General features: G+C 45.3%; 1 protein-coding gene across 13 annotated transcripts in view; it reads left to right on the forward strand.

Annotated features, from left to right (window-relative positions):
• Nucleotides 1-18,178, forward strand: part of TNRC18 (trinucleotide repeat containing 18) — a 59,364-nt gene extending 41,186 nt beyond the window's left edge. For 7 of the 13 annotated variants that reach the window (XM_075565928.1, XM_075565937.1, XM_075565929.1 and 4 more), the window contains 13 exons: nt 1,511-1,741; nt 3,887-4,296; nt 5,195-5,356; nt 6,592-6,733; nt 7,537-7,657; nt 7,896-7,971; nt 12,422-12,530; nt 12,761-12,877; nt 13,257-13,421; nt 13,738-14,996; nt 15,504-15,740; nt 16,121-16,195; nt 16,800-18,178. In XM_075565928.1, the coding sequence (XP_075422043.1) occupies nt 1,511-1,741; nt 3,887-4,296; nt 5,195-5,356; nt 6,592-6,733; nt 7,537-7,657; nt 7,896-7,971; nt 12,422-12,530; nt 12,761-12,877; nt 13,257-13,421; nt 13,738-14,996; nt 15,504-15,740; nt 16,121-16,195; nt 16,800-17,006 (3,311 nt within the window). In that variant the 3' untranslated portion in view covers nt 17,007-18,178. The remainder of the gene's footprint in view (nt 1-1,510; nt 1,742-3,886; nt 4,297-5,194; nt 5,357-6,591; nt 6,734-7,536; nt 7,658-7,895; nt 7,972-12,421; nt 12,531-12,760; nt 12,878-13,256; nt 13,422-13,737; nt 14,997-15,503; nt 15,741-16,120; nt 16,196-16,799) is intronic. The other 6 variants (XM_075565930.1, XM_075565940.1, XM_075565941.1 and 3 more) reach the window with 3 other exon arrangements.
• Nucleotides 18,179-25,122: the final 6,944 nt, after the last annotated feature.

Below are 25,122 nucleotides of genomic sequence, written 5' to 3' on the forward strand. Positions count from 1 at the left end.
CTAAATTGCGTTTTTCTTGGTAACCTCCCACACACTTGGGTATCTCGTTGGGGCGGGTTCCCTTTTTCTGAGGCCAATAACTAGACAATAGATACGGTCTCACTTTATAGACCTGCCTTGTAGACCCTCCAGTGCTGAAGGGATATGCTATGTGATCAGTGGTCCCCAGCGCTGAAGGCTACTTTTGTGGAGGATGTATTTTTTGTCTGACGCAATAGAAGCCTTTTGTGGAAAAATCACAGGCCCCTGAAAATAGGAACATCAATGTTTCCCCATAACGAAACCTACCAGAGTCCTTTCCAAACAAAATATGTGATCAGAATGAAAACCAGGAATACATTTGATTATTTTTTTTTTAGACCTGAATGAGCTGGCTCACTGGGGTTTTGCCCTTTTTAAATATAATACAAGTTAATATCACATCTCTGCACATTTTTTTAATTTGGTGATTAAATGTTCTAGCTATTTTTTAGGAACACTCCTAAAATGTTCTTTGTATAAATTTTATCTCCTCCATTGTTTTTAAATTTTTAAGTTTAGTAGGTGTCCGATAGAGAGGAGTTGGGGCTTCTTCTATTTTTATTTGGGCAGACACAAAAAGAGACAGAACCTCAGAGCGCAGCTACAGTGGCGACTAGAACCTCGGCACAGTTACAGGGGGAGGCAGAACCTCAGAGTGCAGCTGCGGGGTGGCGTGGAGGGGGACAGAACCTCAGAGGTCTGCTATGGGAGGGGGACAGAACCTCAGGGGAGGAGAATAGATAGAACCTTTGAGTGCAACTAAAGGGGGGACAGAACCTCCCCGAGCACAACTATGGGGAGGGGGGGCTGACTTTTGCAGAACCTCAGAGCACAGTTACATGGTGGGACAGAACCTCTGAGAGCAGCTACGGGGAAGGGGGGGCAGAATCTCTGAGGGGGCAAACCAGCACTTCCTGGAACTCCATGAATCGCATCCTGAAACTGAGATGCTGGAAATTTCCCAACTTAATGCTTTGCGCATTACGAAACAGAGCACATGTCTCATTAATCACAGAGCAAAGAGAGAAACTTCTAATTTCGGTATGTGCCCAAAATATAAATAAAGCCAATAACACAAACACATACTGGGGCAACATGGTGACCTGGGTTCTGACGTGCTCCCACAGCTATAATATATGATTATGAGGCAAGCAGATATATGACTGTAACCTCCTTTTATCAGACGACTTCTCCAGTTTAGCCAAATAGCAGAGAGCGATTATAAATTGGCTGAAACCAAAGCTTTCTGGTGTGAAATGCGACCCTTTTGGCAGTGCTCTGTGGTTCTTCTCTGTGCTGCCAAGTTAGACCACACATAGGGTTAAAGTATATTGTTAATAAATAAATCCGAACCCCCAAATGACATAAGATCCATTGACGAGATTACCCTGGACTGTGAATTCTAACTTCTGGGAGTTTGTTTGTAATGACCTGTTACAATGTATACAGAAGCCATGCATGTGCAACAAATTCTCTATCCATTTGCTAGATTATAGCTCTGAGGACGATGACGACGCCGATGATGACGGGGAGGACTATTATGTTGATTTTGGTATTGATCGGTTATCTTCCTCACACATGGACGAGAGCGGGCTGGGTCTTCTTGCTCGGTTTGCTGCCAGGGCCCTTCCCAGTCCCATCACCTCCTCGCCTCTGTCCATCATCCAACTCGAGGCCAAACAAAAAGCAAAGAAGAAAGAGGAGAGGCAAAGCCTGATGGGTGAGTATTAGTGTAGCCTTTCTAATGAGTGCTACTCGCCAAGAAAACTGGGTACTAGAGCGCGTGTAGAGATTTAGGGAGAACTCCCATCCTAGACCTACAACCAGGACCTACCGAAAGCATTTAGGGGAATGACTAAGACCAACAAAGAGCGGAAAACCTGAACGGGAGCAGGAAAGATGATATTGGGGTCTGTTTGCCAGGCTTTGCATGAAAAGGAAGGTTTTTAATTTCTTTGTGAATGGAAGTAAAGCTTCCTGATTACTTAAAGCAGCCAGGGGGCTTATTCCAGTCTTGGGGCGGTCCTTGCAAAAGCTTAATCAGTTTTGGGGCGAAGTGCCCGATTGGGGTTGTTGCTGATCAGGCAGTTGTAAAGGTAAGGGAGGACGAGACCATGGGTGGTCTTAAAGGCAAGGGTCAAGGTAGCACAAACACCATGTAGGGAGGGCAGAGGCCAAACATCATCCCATGCCTGTGCTTGAGCAGGATTTAGATGGTGTTACCATTAAGTGATGCAATCCATTAAGCTTAGCAGAGCAATACCACATTACCAAATATAGCGTCAATATAATAAAGCTTACCGTTTTCATTATTTTCATATAAATGGTTTGGTGAATCTGGTGGTTGGTCTGCGGACAGGATTCCTTTGTGTTCTGTTTGCTGAGAAATCTAGAACCTTTAATATGGATCCACAAGGACCGTGCCGAGGCTGGATATGTGCAGCTTGTATTCGTTGTGGGATACAGCAATGCATCGCATGTTAATTAGAATGGACGAGGGGAACTTCACTTAGCAGCTGGTCCATCTCCGCATGTCACTGTCCTGGCCGTGTGCACTAGTTATGTAATGTGCAGATCAGGAAATTGGCTTATTTTGATCAGGTTGGTCAAAGTTCAGTCAGTTGGGTTTTTTGTGTGTGAAAGTTCTTCTTACATTTAAAACGGTCTTAGTGTTGGACATTTCTTCCTAAAAGGAATAATCTCATGCTTACCACGGATCATCTTATTATGGTACATAATCACCCAGATACTATTTCTGCTTTATAACGCATTGTAAATCATCAGCACTCTTCAGGAGGTAGGGGACCTCTTATTTCCTTTCCTCCTCTGTGCACTTTGTGGCTTCCAAACTGTTATTGGTTACACACCGCGTCCGGCCACCTGTCTCCCAGTGAGGGGAATAGATGCACACTGCAGATGTCTAGTGGCTGGCCCCATTATACAATCTGCTCCAGCAAATCATTACATTCCAGACAGTGACCGTTCTCAATGTGTACATTTTTGCCAGAATTGAGTGATAATGGCAGTATATAACAGGGTCAGGTGACCTGCATAGTGACTTTTTCTTCCATTTTATTTTTTTTTTAATACTTGTTGAATTATTTTTGTAAACTTTGAACATTTTTGTGACCTTTTTCACAGAACGGCAATTTTTGCCTGTTGAGCGAACTTCGATTTGGGTTTCTTAATCTACAACAGAACCGTTTATCTGAAAGTAAATGCTCATGGTAGAGCTTGTCCGTGTACTTTTGAGCAAATCAGTCTGTTTTTGTCTCAATCCATCAGCGGACTGAGAGGAGGAGGGAAGAGGGGAAATGCAAGTGATGGGTCAGTGAGCAGACGGACATCTGATTTGCTGCATTGCTTTTGGTTGTTCACGCTTGTCATCACAGAAAACTCTGTAGATGATTTGATGTTTTTGTTCAGATGCATTTTATTGTCTTATTCGGAGTGAAACACCGTACATGTAAAAAAATCAGGTGTGCTAGTTGGAAGCTTTGCTATTATTTTCTAAGTCACAGGTCAGTTTTAGAAATGACAGATACAATTTCAGTGTTGACACTGGACACTAGATATTGGTCCCTGCTTACGTCACCCCACGGGGAATATCTGTGGCCCCATCAACCAATGTGAAATATGTTCTGGCTTTCTCTTGCATGGGAATGCCCAACTTGTTGAACTCATTTTTGTAAATTCCAATGGCATGTTTTCTTGTGACTTTGTTGAAAGGGCACACACGGCCTCTGGGGGGTAAGGGGGGAGAGAGTGTCGTGTCCGGGTAAAGTGGGGTGAGTGTCGTGTCCCATGGATTAGTTTACATGAGAGGTCCAGTGTGCTCATATCTGTGTGCTCCTCTCATCCCCAGGCACAGAGTTTGAATACACAGATTCTGAGAGCGAGGTGAAGATTCAGAGGAAATCACCACCCAACATGGTTCGCACCAACATGGTGGAAGGAGTTAGCGCTGCACCCGCTCTGATGGATGGATCGTGTCCAGGTAGCTTGGAGAAAGGGAAGATGATGGAGAAGGCACGGAAGTTAAAGAAGCTGAAGTCCCCCAAGGACTTGAGTCAGGAGTTTGGGCCGGAAGTGAGCGATGATGACCTGTGGAGTCGGCGCCGTAGCGAACGCATCTTCCTCCACGACGCCAGCACTTCTGCATCTCTATCGTCCCCCATCTCCCCAACCGATGTCCATCCAGCCTCCAAACCCATCCGGTGCAAGATGGCACCTATGAGCCCTAAGAAGGGGAAGGAACAGAAAGACCACTGCAAGGTGTGTTTGCCAATAGGGACATTTGTCCAGCTCAGAGTATAGAGGTGCACAGTCAGGGGACCCTCTGATGTTCTAACTAACTCATTACAGAGCCATTTTAAAACTCACATAATTATATGGCTGTATCTCCATCTGCAAGGAAGCCAAGATCTGTTGTCCGATATAGCATGTAATATGCAATATTTAGGTGTTGCACTGTAAAGTGTATGGTGTATGGGAAAAGGAGTGGAGGAAACCCCCTAGAACTCCGCATACTGATGTAGTTTACGCTGCAGGATGTGTCTTGTTGGTTGGTGACATCTCTGGTCTTGGTGACAGAGGATGATCAGAGTATTTGTGATGTTTGGATACTGGTCAGTTCCTCTCCGGTGTGTGCTGGCTGCAGCGTTTTTTTACCCACCTCGGCTCATAGCGGCAAGGAAACGGCACCAGATTTATGAAAGATTAAATAAAAAAAGTGTTTTATTTCTTTTTATACATTTGGTGCAGTTATTTTACACCAGTTCTGTGCCGCGGTGAGCGCCTATATAAGTGCTAATGTGTATTGTACACCTGTGCAATCTGTGCATTTCATTATATATATATTGTCTGTGTGTATTGTTCTGTGTATTATTGTGTGGACTGTGTGCACATCGGTAAAAGGTCTATGTATTCGTGTGAATGTATATGTATTCGTGTGTCTCTGTGCATCAGGTTGCAGGCATTGGAGGTCAGTAAATATGAATGTCCGAGGTCATCATTAACCCCTTTGGTGTCAGGTCAGCAACGCATCACTGACCTCTCTGTAAATGTCCACATTATCCAATATTTTCACTGATAACCCCCATGTCTGTCCTGAGTGTTGAATACAGAGTCGTTTTCTGCTTCTCTAATTTGACCATTTGTTTTGTTGCTCCAGAAAAAGAAGGTGAAGGTGACTTTGTCGTCATCGTCGTCCTCCTCCTCTCCCTCCATGTCTCCCACCGGCACCTGCGGCTCTGTGTCTGAGGACAGGCTGAGTGTCCCCAGCACCCTGAGCTGCAGCCAGAAGAGCAGAGTGAAGGCCAAAGAGGTGAAGGAGGTGAGGATTTGGATGGGGCGGGGAGGATGGGGACAGCAGGAGGTGGGAAGGTGAGGATTCGGGGGGGGGGGGGTGATGGGGACAGCAAGAGGGGAGTTGAGGTTTGGCGGGTGATGGGAACGGCAGGAGGCAAGGGGCGCGGAGGTGAGGATTGGGGGGGTGATGGGGACGGCAGGAGGTGAGGATGGGGGGGAATGGGGACAGTAGGAGGTGAGGATTGGCGGGGACGGCAGGAGGTGAGGTTTAGGGGGGTGAGGTTTAGGGGGGTAAGGGGAACGGCAGGAGGTGAGGGGGGGATGATGGGGATAACGGGGTGGGGTCGGTGGGGATTGGGGAGGGTGGACGGCAGGAGGTGAGGATTGGGGGGGTGATGGGGGCGGCAGGCGGTGAGGATGTGAGGGGGGGTAATGGAGAGGGAGTGATGGGGACTGCAGGAGGTAAGTGCGGGGATGGGAGGATTGGGGGGGGGTGATGGGGATGGCGGGAGGTGAGGATGAGTTGCAGTAACTGGTCTCCCTGCACTGATCTATTCCCCGTATGTGGCAGTGATCGCCTTTATTGTATGCTTGGTCTGTGAAGAGCAGTGGTGAGTGTGCTGATACAGAGTGACACTGAGCACCATCACACTGCCTTATCTTCATAGTGAGACAGCAGTGACTCATTTATTAAATATAACGTAGAATTCAATGAGAACCTTTTGAAAAGTATATCTAAATTAGTCTGAACTTGTCAAAGTGCTGTTACCTGCATTATCAGTATCCTGCTCTCCTCCTCCTCTATGTGCAGTGCTGCTGCTTTTTATGTATTGTGACCCCGTGCATAAACTCTTAGGTTGTTGCAGTGGAAACCTTCACACCGTGAAGGGAACATTCTTACAATACATATTTAAACCATTGTTACCATAAGGAAATTCCCTGAATCTCCGTCTTGCTATCCTGCTCCCCCCTCCCCGGCCTCTTGTGTAGTTTATTGGGGTATCATGTTCACTGGAGCCAATATAAGTCCATGAGTCTCTGACATTGGAGGGGATGTTTGTACATTGCATATTTCCCTGCACATTGCCCTTTTTGGCACCTTTATGTGAGTATCATAGTAGGAGCGGTGCTTGTGCCAGTCGGACTTCAGCCAGCAGGGCTCTTATAAGGGATCCCAAGCCATTCCTACGCTGTAGAACTGGGATGTCGATGACTCCTATCAGACCCTTCATGTCAGATGTATTGCTCTCGTGTCCTTAGAATCGCGGTAAAGGGGGAGCAGTGAGCAAGCTGATGGAGAGCATGGCAGCTGAGGAAGACTTTGAGCCCAGTCAGGACAGCAGCTTCTCTGAAGATGAGAATGTGCTTCTCAGTCTGCATCCCGAGCGCCCGGCTACTCCCGGTGAGAGACGTCCGTATGCTACATTGTGTATCTTTGTGGGAATACCACACCTTTCACCCTGTTCCTGACTGAAGGAGCTCGGTGACGTTTGAAGTGGGTGAACCCAGTTCCAATCCCAGGGTCTCATTGTGACCGTGGGCTGTCAAATGATCTCCCTGTGCCGCAGACACTGGAAGTAGATTATAACCTCTACAGGGCAGGTATGGCAAACAGAAGACAGCGCAAAAACGCCCATAGCGTAATTCCATTTAATAATATAACAAACAATTGATGTTGCACGCAGATAGATTCCATTTAAATTCACTTTTCTGGAAAATGTGGCGCCCGTCGGTGTTTGCTGCTGGTCTCCTCTCTGAGACGGTGTCCACACTGTTGCCTCTGGTGACGTCACTCACAGTGGGCACGGTGTTTCACCAGACTGGTAGGACGTTAGCACTTGGTGCTCCACCTTCTCATTTGAGCTTCTGCCTTTCTTCAATCTACAGGACAGGGACCTGTGCCAGGAATATTGTATGTACAGAGCTGCGTACACTGTCAGAGCCATAGAATAAAAAAATGTAACATTCTGAATGTTCCGTGTGTATACAATGTAACAAACCTTTCTTCCCTACTCTATTACTAATGAGGCAGAGCAGTATCTACAAGGGTTAAAAGATTAAAAACCCGGGTGACCTCGGGAATGCTTTAGTTTGGAAGGTGCTGAGGATCAACGTAGTTGGGTTGGTGGTAAATTGCAGTACCTCTGCTCTTCTTATTGAGCCTGAAATCCCCTTTTGTCCTCTGAACCATTGCTTCTGTCCCAGTAGCTCCTCGCTCCTCTATCATCGACAAGGATGAGCTAAAGGACGGACTGCGGGTCCTCATTCCCATGGACGATAAGCTTCTCTATGCCGGCCACGTGCAGACTGTCCACTCTCCAGACATGTGAGTCTTCAGGAAGTGGCCCGGTCACTGGTCAGCATATGGCTGACTGGAAAGATGACAGCCGCATGCCAAATATATAGTAATACTTGTAAATGACCTTAAGGTTTGTGCAGCGAGATCGGCATTTCACACTATAAATAAAACATACGGGAAAATATCACACGGCACCTGTCACAATACAACATTTATCGGCTGTTCTTTGTTTATGATTCTATGTTTAATATCTCTTCGCTCCCAGATACCGTGTGGTTGTGGAGGGTGAGAGGGGAAACCGTCCTCATATATACTGCCTGGAACAGCTCCTGCAAGAAGCTGTAAGTTGCACATTGTTGCTTGGTAGTGGTGTAAGGCGGTGTGATGTGTGTGTTGTGGTGTGAGGTGTAGGCTGTGTTGGGTTGTGGTGTGATGTGTGGACTGTTGGGTTGAGGTGTGATGTGTGGGTTGTGGTGTGATGTGTGGGCTGTGTTGGGTTGTGGTGTGGTGTGATGTGTGGGCTGTGTTGGGTTGTGGTGTGGTGTGATGTGTGGGCTGTGTTGGGTTGTGGTGTGGTGTGATGTGTGGGCTGTGTTGGGTTGTGGTGTGGTGTGATGTGTGGGCTGTGTTGGGTTGTGGTCTGAGGATCTAGTAGAAAAAAAGGACTCTTATGGCGCCTGGGCAGAAAACCTTAGAATATTGGCCTGTGAGAACCAAACCTGTCAGAGCTGAACTAGAACGGGTTTGGTTCTCGCAGGCCAATCTTATAAGGTTTTTCTGCCCAGGTAATAGCAAAAGGGGTGTAACCGGGCGCTCTCAAGTGAAGGGGCTGATTTATAAAGTATAATACTCAGCAGAGAAAAAACTATTTAAACCCAACAACCTTAGTGCAAATAAATGTGCAAAAACCGTGACTAAGGAATAATAATAATATATACCAATGTGATTTAATATTTAAAAATAAATCCACCTTCGCCCCACAGTGACAAGTGTCATAAAGTGTAATTATCTACTATATATTTTTGAAAGCACTGTATGTCTGCGTCCCTAGCGGCAATCTCATTGGTCCCTTGGCCCGCCCGCCCCCGCACACCTCTCATTGGCCTGAGGCGGAGTGACGGGCCAAAGGACACATCACACACATATCACACACACACACATACACATATCACACACACACACACACACACACACACACACACACACACACACACACACACACACACACACACACACACACACACACACACACACACACACACACACACACCACACACACACACACACACACACACACACACACGTAGGGGGGGTGTTACCTACATTAGCGGGGCTCACAGTGTTAGCAGCACCCGCGCGCACCTCCTCCTCTCCCCGTGTCTCCCGCGCTTTCACCCCGCCCCCCCCCTCCCCCGGCGCCGCTACAGTCAGCGGGACACACACACTATTATTACCCCTTCAGCGCCCCCCCCACCCAGTGTCAGCGGCCGTGCAAGTCCCCCCCTCTATATCTCCCACCTCTCCCCCCCCACATATACATGCCCCCCCTCCCCGGCGCTACAACTCACCCCTTCCCCGGCGGGGGAACAGCCAGTGGCCAGGCAGGCTGCCTCGCGGCGCCGAGTACCCAAGATGGCGGCGCCCGGGACACAGCGGGGGAGCGGCCACAACACGCTGCCTCCCGCCTCAGATCCACGTGGGACCTGCCGGATGGGTGAGTGAGCGGCCTTCACCTCCCGTCCACCCCCCTTCACCTCCCCTCCAACCCCCCTTCACCTCCCCTCCATACCCCCCCCCTTCACCTCCCCTCCACCCCCCTTCACCTCCCCTCCACCTCCCCTTCACCTCCCCTCCATACCCCCCTTCACCTCCCCTCCACCCCCCCTCCCCTCCAGTGTCAGTGTCTCCCCGATACCCCCCCCCCCCCCCCCCGGCGCCGCTACAGTCAGCGGGGGAGCGAGCGAGCGCCCGGGACACAGCGGGGGAGCGGCCACAACACGCTGCCTCCCGCCTCACATGCACGTGGGACCTGCCGGACGGGTGAGTGAGCGGCCTTCACCTCCCCTCACCCACCCCTCACCCCCGTTCACCTCCCCTCACTCCACTTCTCCTCCCTTCCACCCCCCTTTACCTCCCCCCCCTTCACCTCCCCTCCACCCCCCCCTTCACCTCCCCTCCACCCCCCCCTCTTCACCTCCCCATTCACCTCACCCCCTTCACCTCCACCCCTCCCCTCCACCCCCCCCTCTTCACCTCCCTTCCACCCCCCCCCTTCACCTCCCTTACACCCCCCCTTCACCTCCCCTCCACCCCCCCCTCTTCACCTCCCTTCCACCCCCCCTCTTCACCTCCCTTCCACCCCCCCCCCCTTCACCTCCCTTACACCCCCCCTTCACCTCCCTTCCACCCCCCCTTCACCTCCCCTCCACCCCCCCCTTCACCTCCCCTCCACCCCCCCCTTCACCTCCCCTCCACCCCCCCCTTCACCTCCCCTCCACCCCCCCCTTCACCTCCCCTCCACCCCCCCCTCTTCACCTCCCTTCCACCCCCCCTTCACCTCCCTTCCACCCCCCCTTCACCTCCCCTCCACACCCCCCCTCCACACCCCCCCTCCACACCCCCTTCGCCTCCCCACCCCTTCCCACCGCCTCCCCCCCCTTCCCACCGCCTCCGCCCCCCCCTTCCCACCGCCTCCCCCCCCTTCCCACCGCCTCCCCCCCCTTCCCACCGCCACCCCCCCCTTCCCACCGCCTCCCCCCTCCCCCCCTCCTCTAACCCTTCCCCCCCTCCTCTAACCCTTCCCCCCCCTCCTTTAACCCTTCCCCCCCCATCTCTAACCCTTCCCCCCCTCCACCCCTTGCCCCCCTCCTCCACCCCTTGCCCCCCTCTACCACCCTCTCCTCCCCTTCCCGCCGCCCTTCGCCTTCCTGCCCGCCTTACCGCCTACCCACCCCCGCCTTTCACCCGCCCTTACTCCGGCCGCCTCTGCCTTTCACGCACCGCCTCACAGCCGCTGCACGCACTCAACAGACACCCGCCACACTCGACACATACCTGCCGCCACACACACCTGCTGCCTCCCGCCCCTACGCACCGACATCACTGACCCACCGCCTCACACCCTAGCAGGACCCCCACTCACAGACAGCACTCACAACCCACGCACCACCCGCCGCCTCACACCCTAGCAGGACCCCCACTCGCAGACAGCACTCACAACCCACGCGCCACCCGCCGCCTCACACCCTAGCAGGACACACGCCTCAAATTTTTACATCACTAATGGCGCCAAAATATACATTGTACTGTGGTGTGGTTACAATAAACCATTTTTATACAACATCGTATTACATTTTATTCCATCTTTCTTTTCAACATTATTATCCAACCTTTCCAACAAACAGTCACATATTGTTCCACGATTTATAAATAATACTACCTATTACGCATTTACATCCCGGGCAACGCCGGGTCTCTCAGCTAGTATTATATACCGATAGTTAGGCAGCTCAAACAACCCTTTGTAGACCATCCTCTGGTCCCGGAAAAACTTGGATGTCCACAAATGGGGAGCGCTCTCTATGACGGCGATGAATGTATGTGGAAGATATAAGTATTAAATTCTAAATGTGAAGAAATTCTTGTGTCAATCCCACTCACATACGATGAAGAAAATATATGTAGATCAGAGATACTTCTCTGATAGAAGCTCCTTGGTTAAACACCTCCAAGTTTTTCTGCCCAGGTGCCATAAAAGTTCTTTCCCCCCCCCCCCCCATCTAGATCCACATTCTGGTTCCAATAAAACCATCTAGACTATTTAGGCAGCCACTGGACTTGTTTTGCATTGGACTTCTGAATTGTTGATCGTCATTGCCCTTGTATTGATTGTATTTACACAGTGTTATCACTCACACAGTATCTTAGTTTAACTAGCGAGTTATCACTAATGTGCGCCCACTTGTGGTCTGAGGCTGCGAGGGGGTGTGGTACGATGGGTTGTGGTGGTGTGATTGGTGGACTGTTGGGGTGTGATGGATGGGTGGTCGTGTGGGCTGTGTTGGGTTTGTGGTGTAAGAAGGTGTGGGCTGTGTTGGGTTGTGGTGTGATGTGTGATGTGTGCTGTGTTGGGTTGTGGTCTGAGGATGTGTGATGTGGGCTCTGTTGGGTTGTGGTGTGTGGAGGTGCGTTGTGGTGGGGGATGCTATTTAGGAGTCCTTCATTATTAGCCCCTTTGGATGCCAAGAAGCCTGGACTGCATTGCAATTCATTAAAGGTATTAGATGGTGTAAAAGGCTGCAAATAATACACAATACGGGAGCTTTAAACCCATCCCAGCCAGGGCAGTTAAACAACCCCCCATTGCTACTATTCTCTTCACTTAAACCACAAGCGTCACTATATTGTCCGTGCTATACTGGAGACAAAGAGCTGGGATGTAATATGTGAGATCTCTGAAGATGGATGTGATTTCTTAGACGTGTTTTTTAACATTGATGCATTATTGGAATTATTGCAACATTTATTTAATATATTTAATAACTTCCAATGTGGGGCATGTGTGCTGTAAAGACCCCAAGGATTACATGTTAAATGGTCTGGCATGTAATTTGTTTGTATTTCCCCTGTATCATCCTGGGCAGCAGCTAGTAGATGGGGCCTTACTTCCCTCATCTGCTCAATTCTCCTCCATATTATTTGAATTGCGATCCTTTCCTCACCTGTTTGTCACTGTGCATTGGTTACATTCTGGTCGCCATAGCATGAATTTTGTTCTCCTCCTCTGGGCAGATCATTGATGTGAAGCCGCCATCTGTGCGGTTCCTACCAGAGGGTACCCGAATCGCAGCCTACTGGAGCCAACAGTACCGCTGCTTGTACCCGGGCACCATCGTGCGAGGTGAGCTGGGGACAGTTTTTGCGTGAAATTTGGCCACCAGTTATGCTAAATGTCTTGTTTGGTGTAGGATCATTCTCCAGTCTGTGATTATTTTCACCAGTCGTGAAGCAGTAAATAATTTTTTTTTTTTTTTGTGTTTTTATTTTGATCTCCGTGTGATGTTTTTGTTATGGACCCTCCTCCCTGGGAGGAATCTCTTTGGATCTTCTCATGCTGTCCTCTGTCATTAGGGAGCTTGGACCAGGAAGAAGATTCAGACTTGATTACTGTGGAGTTTGATGATGGAGACACAGGACGAATCCCACTGTCCCACATCCGCCTGTTACCACCCGATTATAAAATACAGTGTAAGTACATGGTGACTGTGACCCAGAAACAATCCAGTAAGACTCCACTGCTGTGATCGGTTGGGACATAAGATCCTCCTGCATGTAACTTGTTCTGAAGCTGTTCTGCATGCTCGAATAAGAGTGCTGGACATTGGGAATAAACCACTAGTAGGAGACATGACTGAAGGCACCTACCTCTTATGCAGCAAGAGAATGACTCGCACTCGGAGAGGGTGAGCTAAACCATCATGGTTTACAAGGAATCCATAATAAAGAGCCAATCCTAAACCACAAGTGGAAGGTGCCAATAACTTGCAACAAACCTAGAGTTGAGTTGTGATAAATCCCTCAACGTTCTCGCCCAAATAATCATCTCCGTGTTCTGTGTTTCCTGCAGGCGCCGAGCCCTCCCCTGCACTCCTTGTGCCTAGCGCTAAACGGCGGAGTCGCAAATCTAGCAAGGAACAAGTAGAAGGGAAGGAGGGAGATCCTGTGGGTTCTGAAGAGGTGGTAGTAAAGAGCAAACCCAGAGGCCGGAAGACGAGTATCAAACAGATTACGGGTGGGTGAATCTCCATGATCGTTTTACATGGCTTGTGATGTCCTGCTCCTCTAGGTCAAGCCTTCAGTTTAAAACCTTCCAGAGGGACTTAGTGTTAAACATCAGTCAATAAATAGCTTAACCATAGCATTGATCAGTAAAACAGAACAGAGAATGTGTGGCCACCTTATCTTCTCTATTTTTCCATCCTGTTTTGATTCCGAGCTGCTTTGAGTTGGAAGGGAAAGCTTACAGGGCCCATCTTAATACCTTTAGTGCATAAACTATTCTTGTAAGATAATGCACATTGAGAATGTAAATGGTTTTTCTGTCACAGGGGAAACCGCAATACAAGAAAACACAGCCGAGGAAATGCCGGCAGTGAGTGCCAAACCAGGTCAAGAAAAGCAATCGAATGTGACACAGCCCATCATGAAGGCCGCAAGGAAAGGACCTCAAATCTCTGCAGAGGCTCCCGCTGAGCTCATAGTACAGAAAATCAGAAGGCCTGGGAAAGTGAAGATCACCCCCCAGCTGTGCAACCCGCAGCAGACACCGTTTCAAGTACCTGTGTTTACCAGCGTGGTCAGTGGAGACTCGTACTGCGAATCGTCCGTAAACTCATTCAACCAGAACATCGTCTTGGAAGAGAAAATTAAGACAAAGAAGAGGAGAAAAGTGGAAGAGCAGAAAGATTTTGTACCAGCTGCCAAAGGCCAAAGAAAGCAGACAGAGGGTGAAATACTGGTGAAGTTGGACCATGAAGGAGTGATGTCTCCGAAGACTAAGAAAACTAAGGAGGCCATGATGAGGCTTGAAGATCCCAACATTGCAGTAAGGAGAAATAAAAAGGGCATCATGGGCCTGGGTTACACCTCTCCGGTCAGTGATGAAGGCAAAGAAAAGACTTCCAGATCAAAGCCTAATGCAGCAGAGGAGTGTCCAGCTTTGGCTTTCGGTGCTGAAGTGTTTGACAGTTCAGGGGACAACTCGAAAAGTAAATCTGAGCCAAGCCAAGAGCCCAAGGAAGAGTCAGAGAGCAGTGGTAGCAGCTCGGAGTCTGACGGAGAGGGAGATGGAGACGGCAAGGAAGGCCAAGCACAGGGAGATGGCAGCTCCAGTAGCTCACGAGCTTCAACACCTGCATCATCTAAATCTTCATCCAGCAGCAGCTCATCTTCAGCTTCTTCCTCTTCATCCTCTTCTTCCTCTTCATCATCCTCATCTTCAACATCCTCTTCTTCCAGCTCCAGTTCCTCCTCTTCCACAACAGATGAAGACTCCTCTAGCAGCTCGGAAGATGAAAGCCTAGAGGCTGCTCCCACTCCCTCAAAGACCCAGAAGCCACTGCAAGTAATGGACACCAAGCCAACCATTAAAACGAGAGTCTCCACCCACATTCAGACTCAGAATCCGCCTAAACAAGAGCAGCAGAGTGGTAATAAGGGCAAACCAAAGAAGAGAGAAGGGATACATCTACCTACAACCAAGGAACTGGCCAAGAGGCAAAGGCTGCCATCTGTGGAGAACCGGCCCAAAATCTCTGCGTTCCTCCCTGCGAGGCAGCTCTGGAAGTGGTTTGGAAAACCCACGCAGGTAATGCTTAGACTTTAAGAATAGATTGGTATTCAGCATTGCAAAATGTGTCATTAGGTCTTTTTACTGTTGCTTGATATACTGAATCTTGTATGTGACACTAGTAAATAAAAAACCTCCATTTACTAATCATTATATTATTCATAACTGGAACATTGCATTTGAAGACACAAAATATTCTTATTGGCCAACACTATTCCAATGGATACAATGGATTGTATGTGCTCTCCCCCTGTTCTATTATTGCCATCTTTCTACACATCTGTCTTCTGTCTGAGATGTGCTTCTCTTCAGACATTAAGACGTCGAACTTCCCCACCCACCCCCCCAAACAATGTGCTTGGTGCGATAACTGATCCCCTGTAGTTCTGATTTATAACGACCATATTTCAATCATGTAACAATCGATTTGCTGATCACAACAGCTTGATTTGTATAATTATTGGTTAGGATCTGTACACAGGAATTCTGAGTTTTTTTGATCATGCTGTTTCTGTGACTTTGCAGAGACGAGGAATGAAAGGAAAGGCCAGGAAGCTATTCTACAAAGCCATTGTCCGTGGCAAGGAAATAATCCGGATCGGAGACTGCGCTGTGTTCTTATCAGCAGGGCGCCCAAATCTGCCCTACATCGGGCGCATCCAAAGCATGTGGGAATCGTGGGGCAATAACATGGTGGTCAGAGTCAAATGGTTTTACCATCCAGAGGAGACCAATCCTGGCAAGAAGCTGAATGATAGCAAGGTGTGTATGGGGCAAAATGGGACCGAAATGGGCTTGTGTGTATAAAGTTTCACCAGATAACGTACTTGGAAATAAACGAACAGCAGTTAAATACTATTAAACTAGTTACTTACTCTGAGATCTCTGTTGATCTCTGTTCTCTGTCCCATTCCTATGCATTCTGCATGAAAATAAGGCAGACAACTCTAGAAGGAGAAACAGCTCTTCTATTAATTCTATTAGGATTATGGCTGCAAAGAGCTGAACAGATCATAAACTGATTGATTGCAAAATGCAATAATACTGGTAATTACAGGGACTAAACACAGCTCAGTGTATACTTTCATATAATGTCTTCTTGAGTTCTCTTTAATCAGACTTTGTCTTCTTTGTTTAAACAGAATTGGGATCAAAGATGTGGGAAAGGCAGCACTTCAGGGCTGCAGGCGTCGAACCAGAGGAAAGACTTCATGGAGGTGAGTAACCCAGATCTCTGCACTGTATGCTTTACAGCTTCCAAAGGACCTGCCTCATATTTACCGATAAACACCACCAAAAAGTTCCCAATGCTTTGATTTTAATCTAAAATCGTTTCTGAGCAACAACACCTTGAGCAACATGCTGTTGCCTGTGTGAATGGAGAATTACTCCACGTAATGGGGATGAGCTGTATTGGTTCTAGAGTCTGTTGCTATCTATTCTCTTCCTATTTTGATGCTTCAGTCAAACTCCCAGATCTCAACTGATGTGTCTTGAAAGGAAATGCATTAAATGCTTCAAACAAACAAATGGACATGTGGCAGTTAGTATGTACAGTGTGGAGTTATTATTATAGTCTGAATTTTGTTTTAATTTCATATCCAGTTTTTGTTTAAGTTCTGTAATTACTTCCTATGTCATTTCTGGGCTGAGCTCTGTGGTTTTTATTTAAATGTTGAATATTTGCCCTTTTTTTTTTTTGCTCCTACTTTTTGCCTTTCTGTCTGTGCCAGACCAGCCGTTCCTCCTCCGTTCTTGTAACGGGGGCAGGGTTGTGTGATGTATGACCGTGTTCTGACTTCTCGTTCCCCCATGCTGCAGCGTGCCTTGTACCAGTCCTCGCACGTGGATGAGAACGACGTGCAGACAGTCTCCCACAAGTGTCTGGTTGTCGCATTAGAGCAGTATGAGCAGATGCTGAAGACAAAAAAATATCAGGACAGCGAGGACCTCTATTACCTGGCCGGGACCTACGAGCCTACCACGGGCATGATCTTTAACACGGACGGAGTACCTGTCATCTGCTGACAATACACAGAAGGGGGGACAGCAGGAATTGTCAAATGACCTTATGCAAGATGTCACCTCTGTTACAGACCTCGTGCTGATCATCGTTGGGCTAAGACTTAAGAGCATGGAGGTTCGCCTCCAGCCCATCCTTCTGTAAGGGAAATGGTCATTGGAAGCAAGAAGTTTGCTTGGCAACGCCACATCTTTACGTCTTTAGAAAAACACTTAAGGATGTTAAAGGGGAAGAGCTTCACTGGACTCCCTGTACTTCAATGTTTTACATATTGACTGCGATGCCTTGTCCGGGCACAGGAGGAACGTTAAATGACTAAAGTTGAATGTACCCAAGCCCCTATGACAGATAAATGATTTACACATCAAACACTGATTCAGGGTCAGATCTCGGATGGGTTTCGGGTCTGAAACATACCAGTGTTATCCGACTTTCAGTAAGAGGCGCTGGTCCAAGTGAAGGAATCTGAGAACGGGCAGGGATACCGGGTGAAGCGGATGAACCACGCATTGTGTGCATAGCAGAGAATCAACTTCTGCACCTTTTTGATTCCTCAGGTGGAAGTTTGGAGACCTTTCTGAATATTAGAAACGGGAAACGTCAAGCACTTACTGAACAAACCAAGCGATGGTTCCCGTACAGGGGGGGACATAGAAGCTTTTATTTTTTCTATGGATAGTAATAGACAGTTGAGGCTTCACAGAGCACCAGACGGGTGCAAGATTCACAAGTTGCTCATGGGGAGTGTGAGAACTGGACTCCTCGTGTGAGAACACCACGATACAGATCTTGCAAAGCCGCCTTCTGGACCAAACCTTGCGGCCTCTTTATGTACAGTTCACCGCCCACCATTCTGTATTATACGTCTTTAAATGGAGTCAACTTTTTAATGGTATATATAAATATATATATATATAAAAAAAATATATATAAAACTATAAAAACTTTTTAAAACTGTGAAAGTTCTGAAAGTATAAAAAAAACACACACAAAAAAAATAAAAGAAAACACTAACGCTGTCTGATGACTAGAAGAATATTTTTATTTCCTCTTTGATTGTGATTGTAAATGACCTGCGATCACGCACAGGCGAAACTAGCATATTTGTACCGTACCTGTCTGCTACTATGTAAGGGATAGAAGGTTTTAAATGCTGATCTTCAGGGGGGGGGGGGGGGGGTCTGCAGTGCATCGCTCTGCATACTGTATAATTCAGATTTTGCCTTCAGCGGTGAAGAGTGGGAAGCGAACGCACTTCTGCAAACTGCCTGTTGCCTTCATGGACCCTGTGATTATTCAGACAATCTCGAGATGGACAGAACCCGTCATATTTTTTTGTTCATGTTCTATTTTTTTTAAAGCAGATTATTTTGTTTTCTTGGAGAATTCTGTGTGTTTCCTTTTTCATAAAAAAAAAAAAAAAAAAAATATTGTAGAAAATGCTCGTCCTGTGTGTTTTTGGTGATACTTGGGAAGTTATCTCTGATCATGCAGTGGCTGTTTGGGTATCACCACGGAGTGGAGCAATGATTTTATGACTTTTGTATTTGTATTCATTTTCTGCCAATTCATAAAATTTCACAATTGATAATGTTTCATAAATCGTAAAAACAAATCACTGTTAAGTTCTCAGCTGGCAGGAGGGAGCAGAAGCAATTTGCTTAGCCGTTTGTGGTTTTTTTTTTCCCCCACACTTCAAACCGTGATCACTGTAGGATGATGTTAAGTTTGTATCTCAGCCACACTTCAGGTACACACAGGCTCAAGCAAAAGCCAAGAAATGCTAGCCATGTACCGGCGAAGTTCCAGGAGGCGTGCGCCACGTCAGTTGCCACGTATAATCGCTCGGACAAAACATTGTCCGGTAAATAGGTAATTCCTCCCTATAGGTTTAATCACGACTTAAGCAGTAAATTGTACAATTATCTACAACAGGGCCCCAGTTATGCGGCGGGTTCCGTTCTAAGGACCCGCCGAAAAGCGAAAATCGCCGGAAAGCGGAACCGGCGATTTTTGTTGTGTGCGCATGCACAGACCGGCAATGCGCCGTTCTACGCATGCGCAACGTCGGCAAAACCCTCCATTGTGCACATGCGCGACCCTGGACTGGCCCGTTCTGCGCATGCGTGGATATGGCGGCCCCCTTCTCGGTACCGGCGGATCACCGAAAACCGGAGCCTTGCTGTATCTATATCACCTGAAGCCTTACTCGAGTTAGTCCCTACTGATAAAAGCTCAGGTGACCTGCAGAGGACAGTTATTTAGTCCTGGCCTACAGTATATGTGAGTCTAAATATCACAGTAAAAGAGGAGTCATTCTGGGGGTGGGAGTGGGGTGGGGAATCCTATTGTTAGAAAAGTCTTTGCGATGTAATACTCAGGAATCAGGTTTCCAGTTCAAATCAGCAGTCTTATTATTCTTCAATCGGCTTTGGTGTTTTTAACAAGATTCATATTATAAGATACTTCTGTTAGGCTTCAGTATCTAAGAAGGTAGTAACTTATGCTATATTCAAAGTGATTCTTATACCCTCATAACAAAGAGATATAAATCACTTATCTTAGCTAACTCCTTTTGCTGACTAAAACATTCTTTACTCTGTACTACACCAAATTGCCCTCACCAAACATCTGTCTGAAATGTTAGGAACTTATCTTATCACTAAAATGTCTTTGTTTCAAGTTGCCCATAAGCAACTTAAAACATTTTAACCTATTGTGCTGAATATTTATTGCTATCCTACTTAATAAATATATATAAATTATATCAAGCTCCTCTTTAATACTTTGAAAGTATCATTTTTGATAACCTGATCTTGTAATGAAAAAATTAAATCTATAGCATCGGCTATATCTGCGTTCAATTTTCTCATTCTTCTAAACAGAATAACACAACCATATGAGTAATAAAATTAAAATAATTATTAACAGCGAATGGGTCATCCAATGTATAATTCCTTGGGTAAGAGAAGGCATGTTTCCAAACCATAATTCTTTTCCATATGCCAATATCACTGGATATACATACCTCTGGTAATATATCAATATTACATTTACAGAAATAGGTATCATTGGTTTTACTAAATACATACAGTAACACCATTGTGATTATACATTTTAACTTCAATAACAGATCTCATAGTACAGTAGTTTTCTTGAGGCAAACGTATGATAACCGAACAATTTGCACTATGTATGGTGACATCGCCCATAAAATAATTCCATGCCATATCGGACATCATTTAAATAATGGATGTCTCATTCCCTTCTATTTTTAAATTTATCGGAATATCGTGAGTAATCCATCTGTCGTTAGAAATCATACCAACATCTATAACTTTACATAGGTTTTTGTAGTGGAAAAAGTACTGCAAAGTGACAATTAGAAATGTCCTTATTAACAACCTAGCCATTGCATTTTCCATAATTTAGCATATTCCCAAATCCAACCCTCTAATTGTAAAGGTCAATTGGCCATTGGTGATTAACCAATGTTTATAACCGTATTTTTCCATTAACAAAGATATCCTGTTGTACTGTGATACATAAAAAAAACTAAGCCTGTACAATTTGCTAATGCACTTAGAGCATTTGCTATACTTATGTTATACTTTCCTATTCTCATCATACCCTAGAAACTGTTTATCGAACAATTTTCATTTAATTCCACCTTTAGAATACCAGGGATAACTTTGATACTTAATATAGCATGGTTCACCATGTTCCCTCTCGGCTTACCTTATTAGTTCTTTTACTGGAAGACCTATGATAACAGTTTTATCAACAGAGAATCTACACTGTCCCAATATTTACCATTAATTCTATTTGAAGCTGAGATCCTTCTCCTGATCTTACTGTACATTCCTGATTGGAATTCCGTACCTTAAGGCAGCGTTGCACCAACTGGGGAGGGGGGGGGGGGGGAGATTGCAGAGGTCCCGTGCTCCTCCCCAAGGCATTTAAATTCAATGGCGGGTATCGCGTGAGGCCTCTGCAACAGTAACACTTACCGGGATTCAGACGCGTCTCCATGGCAACGCGACGTCAAATAACACCATACGTCATGTGATGGGAGGTCACGCGACCCCGGAGCGTCATTTGTCGCAGCTGGCAGGTAGGAGAGGACGTGAGACCGGGGGAGGCGAGGCAGGGGGGGGGGGCGCAGCTTCAAAAGTTTGCACTCCCCTGCCTTAAGGATTGTCACATTATTTTGTATATTCAAATCTATCATAATAGTTTTGTCAGATACTTCCATACATTTTACTGTATTAACAAATACCATCCCTTTTATTTTCCATTTTAACCAATCGTTCCGATCAGTATAAACTACAACAACATTTTCTACTTCTGGTGACCAGGTGACCATCTTGATTCATAATTTTTCATTCTATACACTATTTGTTGGGGATGGGTATAGAAATAGGGAACCCTTCCAGATGGATGCAATGGGTAACTATTAATTGGTGCTGAACACTTACTTCCTTCAATACTATTTGTTGTATACCTGGCTCCTGTTATTTCTGACATACTATATAACATCTGGCATTCCTTTTCTGATATCTGTACATCAATAGTTAATTGGTTATACACATTGCTGGCTACCAAACAATTGACTTGAATCATAGTCTGCATGTTTAACCTGATTATCACTAATGTGGTTGTATTAAATCTCCAACATTCCATATTATTTGCTCTAACTACCTTTATTATTTGATCAATTCCTCCTATCCTTCTGCAAAACCCGGTGTCATGGCTTTCTTCACCTAAAACTCCTGTCAAGACACTCATAAGAATATTGCATACATCCAACAAAATTAGTTTGTTTTTCACAATCCATTGCTGTCGCCAAAGAAATTACTGCACAGAAAATAATAAATATCATTGTTCTGTATTCTGGAATCCACAGATCTTTTGTATTCATGCTTCATTCTTAGGTAAAAGTTTATTTGAAAACGAGTTCATCTGAACATTGTTCTGAATCAGGTATTGACTCATATCCTTCCTGTATCATGGATGCTTCATATCCAAATACTCGTACAGTCCATCCTCCAATGTTAAAAAAACATCTGTAGCATAAAGAAACGGAACAGAATCATTGTGTTTTAACCTTTAGAACTAGCTTGCACTGATCAATGTGTACTAACATTGAAGCACTTGCTTTGGGTGTGGCATTAACCCGTTGTATTTGCAGAACCGTTTGACCCATTTTCTTAAGAATAATATAAGATCCTTCCCAACCTGCATGCCATGGGCCAAGTTTCCTGAAAATATTTACCATATCTTTCATTCCTGGAAGACATGTATAATCTGGATTTATCTTTACATCCCCTTTTTCTGTGGGGGCCATATTTTCTACTGCAAAATGTAAAAGTTTAGCAATACAGACAACCATTGAGTATCTGATAGAAAAACTAGAGTGATCTGCCTTCCAGTCATTAACTCACAAGGAGTTAACTGTGTGTGTGCATTGGGTGTTGCTTGAATAGACCTAACTTCTGGTAAATAATGAACATTGGGTTAACCATATTCTGCTAGCATTTTTTTAAAATCTTGATTTCAATGTCCTATTTATCCTTTCAACTATCCAAGCGGACTGTGGATGATATGTGACAGGAAATCACTACTGGACCCCCAGCAGAGAACATCAATGTTAATACTAATATTGCAGAATTTCTTTAATATTTAAGAAAGTACTTTCTTTACGGAATATTTTAATAATTAATTATAACTAATATCTCCGTGTTTAATATATCTCCCTCCAACAAATATGCATATTCTATAACCATATTTGTTGTGGTAAAATACAAATTTTCCTGCAATTGTTTTTATAGCTGTTGAAACCTTCCTGCTGTTTGAAAATCATACAGGTTTCCTGTCTTGAGTCTGAACAGAAAAACCTTAATAACTAAAAAAAAACTTGAACAAAAACATCTCTAAAATCTTCCCTATAAAACAAAATAAAAATTAATTTATTCATTATTGATGACTATTTATTTCTAATGTCAAAATACTTTTCTAACTATTCCTTCCATATAAACCTTTGAAGACAAGAACAAATTAACCTATTTTGGCTATCCTGACCATGGATAACTTCCAATACGAAGAACCTGTCTTTTTTGCACAATCTTTCTCTACTACCATTCTTGTTAAACTACCATTCTCCACTTTTTATTTTTGTGCTGAGGAAAAAAAAACTTTTGTCTGAACAAAAAAAAATCTATAAAGACACCAGACTCCTCCAATTTGTAAAAGAGACCTGTTCCAGCATCTCGGTAGAAATATGTTTCATCTTCATACTGCATCAATATAATGACATTAACTGTTTAATACATTTAAAGTGTCATCTTTGTACTGGTGTCATTAATATGAAAAATGTCTATCCTTAAAACAAATAATAATTCCAAAAAAAATGGTAATTTTAAACTTCTACAGTAATTCTGTAATATTACTTTACTCAGTATCACTAATTTTTAATAATATGACAACAAATATAACCTTGACAAAAAATCTGGAAATATTGTCAATTGTGTCTGGGGAAAAAAAAAAAAAAGAAATCCAAAAAAAAAACCCACAAAAAAAAATGTACTTAACTTATTTTGGAAAAGAATCTTGTATTCCAAATATTTTATTTTTAGTCCTATATTCTACTTTTGTTCATATTGCCTCACAAATATAGGGGTAACAAAACTCATACTTAGGTCTGGTAAAAATATACTAGTGAGCTATACAGTACAATAATTAAATAGAAATACAAATCTATATTGGGAAACGTATTGCAAAAAAAATGTAAAATAATATTCCATACCTCTAATTGGTATTTCACACACTGCTGCATCGTCTGCTAAACCAGTGGTGCTCAACTCCAGTCCTCAAGACCCGCCCACAGGTCCGGTTTTAAGGATATCCCAGCTTTAGCATAGGTGGCTCAGTTGAAGACTGCGCCTCCTGTGCTAGGATCCAACACTGACACAGACATCACGGTTTAAACATTTTATTGCAAAAATCTGAAAATTACATTGGCCCCTTATGTAACCATTACCCCTGGTACTTGAGGCAATTCTTGTCAAGATATTCTTGTGGGGGACAAAATACCCATATCTGCACTTCAGTACGTGTGTACTTTCAAAAAATACACACTTTGAGGGGGGATCTTTATGCTATAGGGGTGTTTTGTTCTGCCAGGTATGTCAACATCTGAATGTATGTATATTTGAAAACCTTTAAAGACCAATGTTTTCATCAAAGACTCCTGGCTAGACATATTTCTGGGGGGAAACATACTTTATGACGTTACTCCGTTCTAGAATTTTCCTTTTCTTCAAGCAGCATGTAGCGAGGTTTGCTAGGATTTTCTGGACTTCTTCCCCAGCTTTTTTTCAAGATTTCAATTGTAATTCCATCTTCGCCGGGAGCCTTCCCATTCTTCATTGATTTGATTGGCTTTGCCAGTTCTTCTGGAAGAATGCATGGTATACATCATTGGTGGTCTATTCTCGCTTGTCCCCAGATGGATTATGCCCTCTATTGTCCACGTTCTTGTTAAAACGTTATTTCATAAGACTATGATAAGTGCACAGTCTTTTATTACCGACCTATCGTCTTGTCTGAAGGTGACTGCAGCCTTTGTTTTTGCCAGGAGAAGGCGGGGGCTCTTGCGATGAAGCCAGGAGTGTAATCCCCATTTCGTGCTTCACGGTAACCGAAAGATGTAAATCGGCACATGCACACGGCAGCAGTAACTGAACACTCGGTGCTGGAAACCATTGTGCGATCATTTGGGGGGGGGGGGGGGAAACTATACCACACCTTTTTGTCTGACTTTTCTGCAGAACCTTTCAGTCAGTGACCTGTATTCTTATAGGGATTCTGTTATAGGGTTACACGAACCAACTTAACTTGCTCTATTTCCCTCCAAATATTTGGTTGTCTTGCCCAGATAAATAGTAATCGGAGGACCTTTTCTCCGGCACGGAACGGTAGTGTTTGTTGGCTCACAGACACACGTGGTTATTTCATACCTCTAGACCAGGGGTACCCAAACCTTTTCCCCTCCGCCCCCCATGCCTGCGCTCTCCCCACCTCCTGCAGTCAAATGACGCCGAGGGCTCATGTGACGTGTTG

The sequence above is a fragment of the Ascaphus truei genome, chromosome 11, assembly GCF_040206685.1.
Source record: "Ascaphus truei isolate aAscTru1 chromosome 11, aAscTru1.hap1, whole genome shotgun sequence".
NCBI classification, from domain to species: domain Eukaryota; kingdom Metazoa; phylum Chordata; class Amphibia; order Anura; family Ascaphidae; genus Ascaphus; species Ascaphus truei.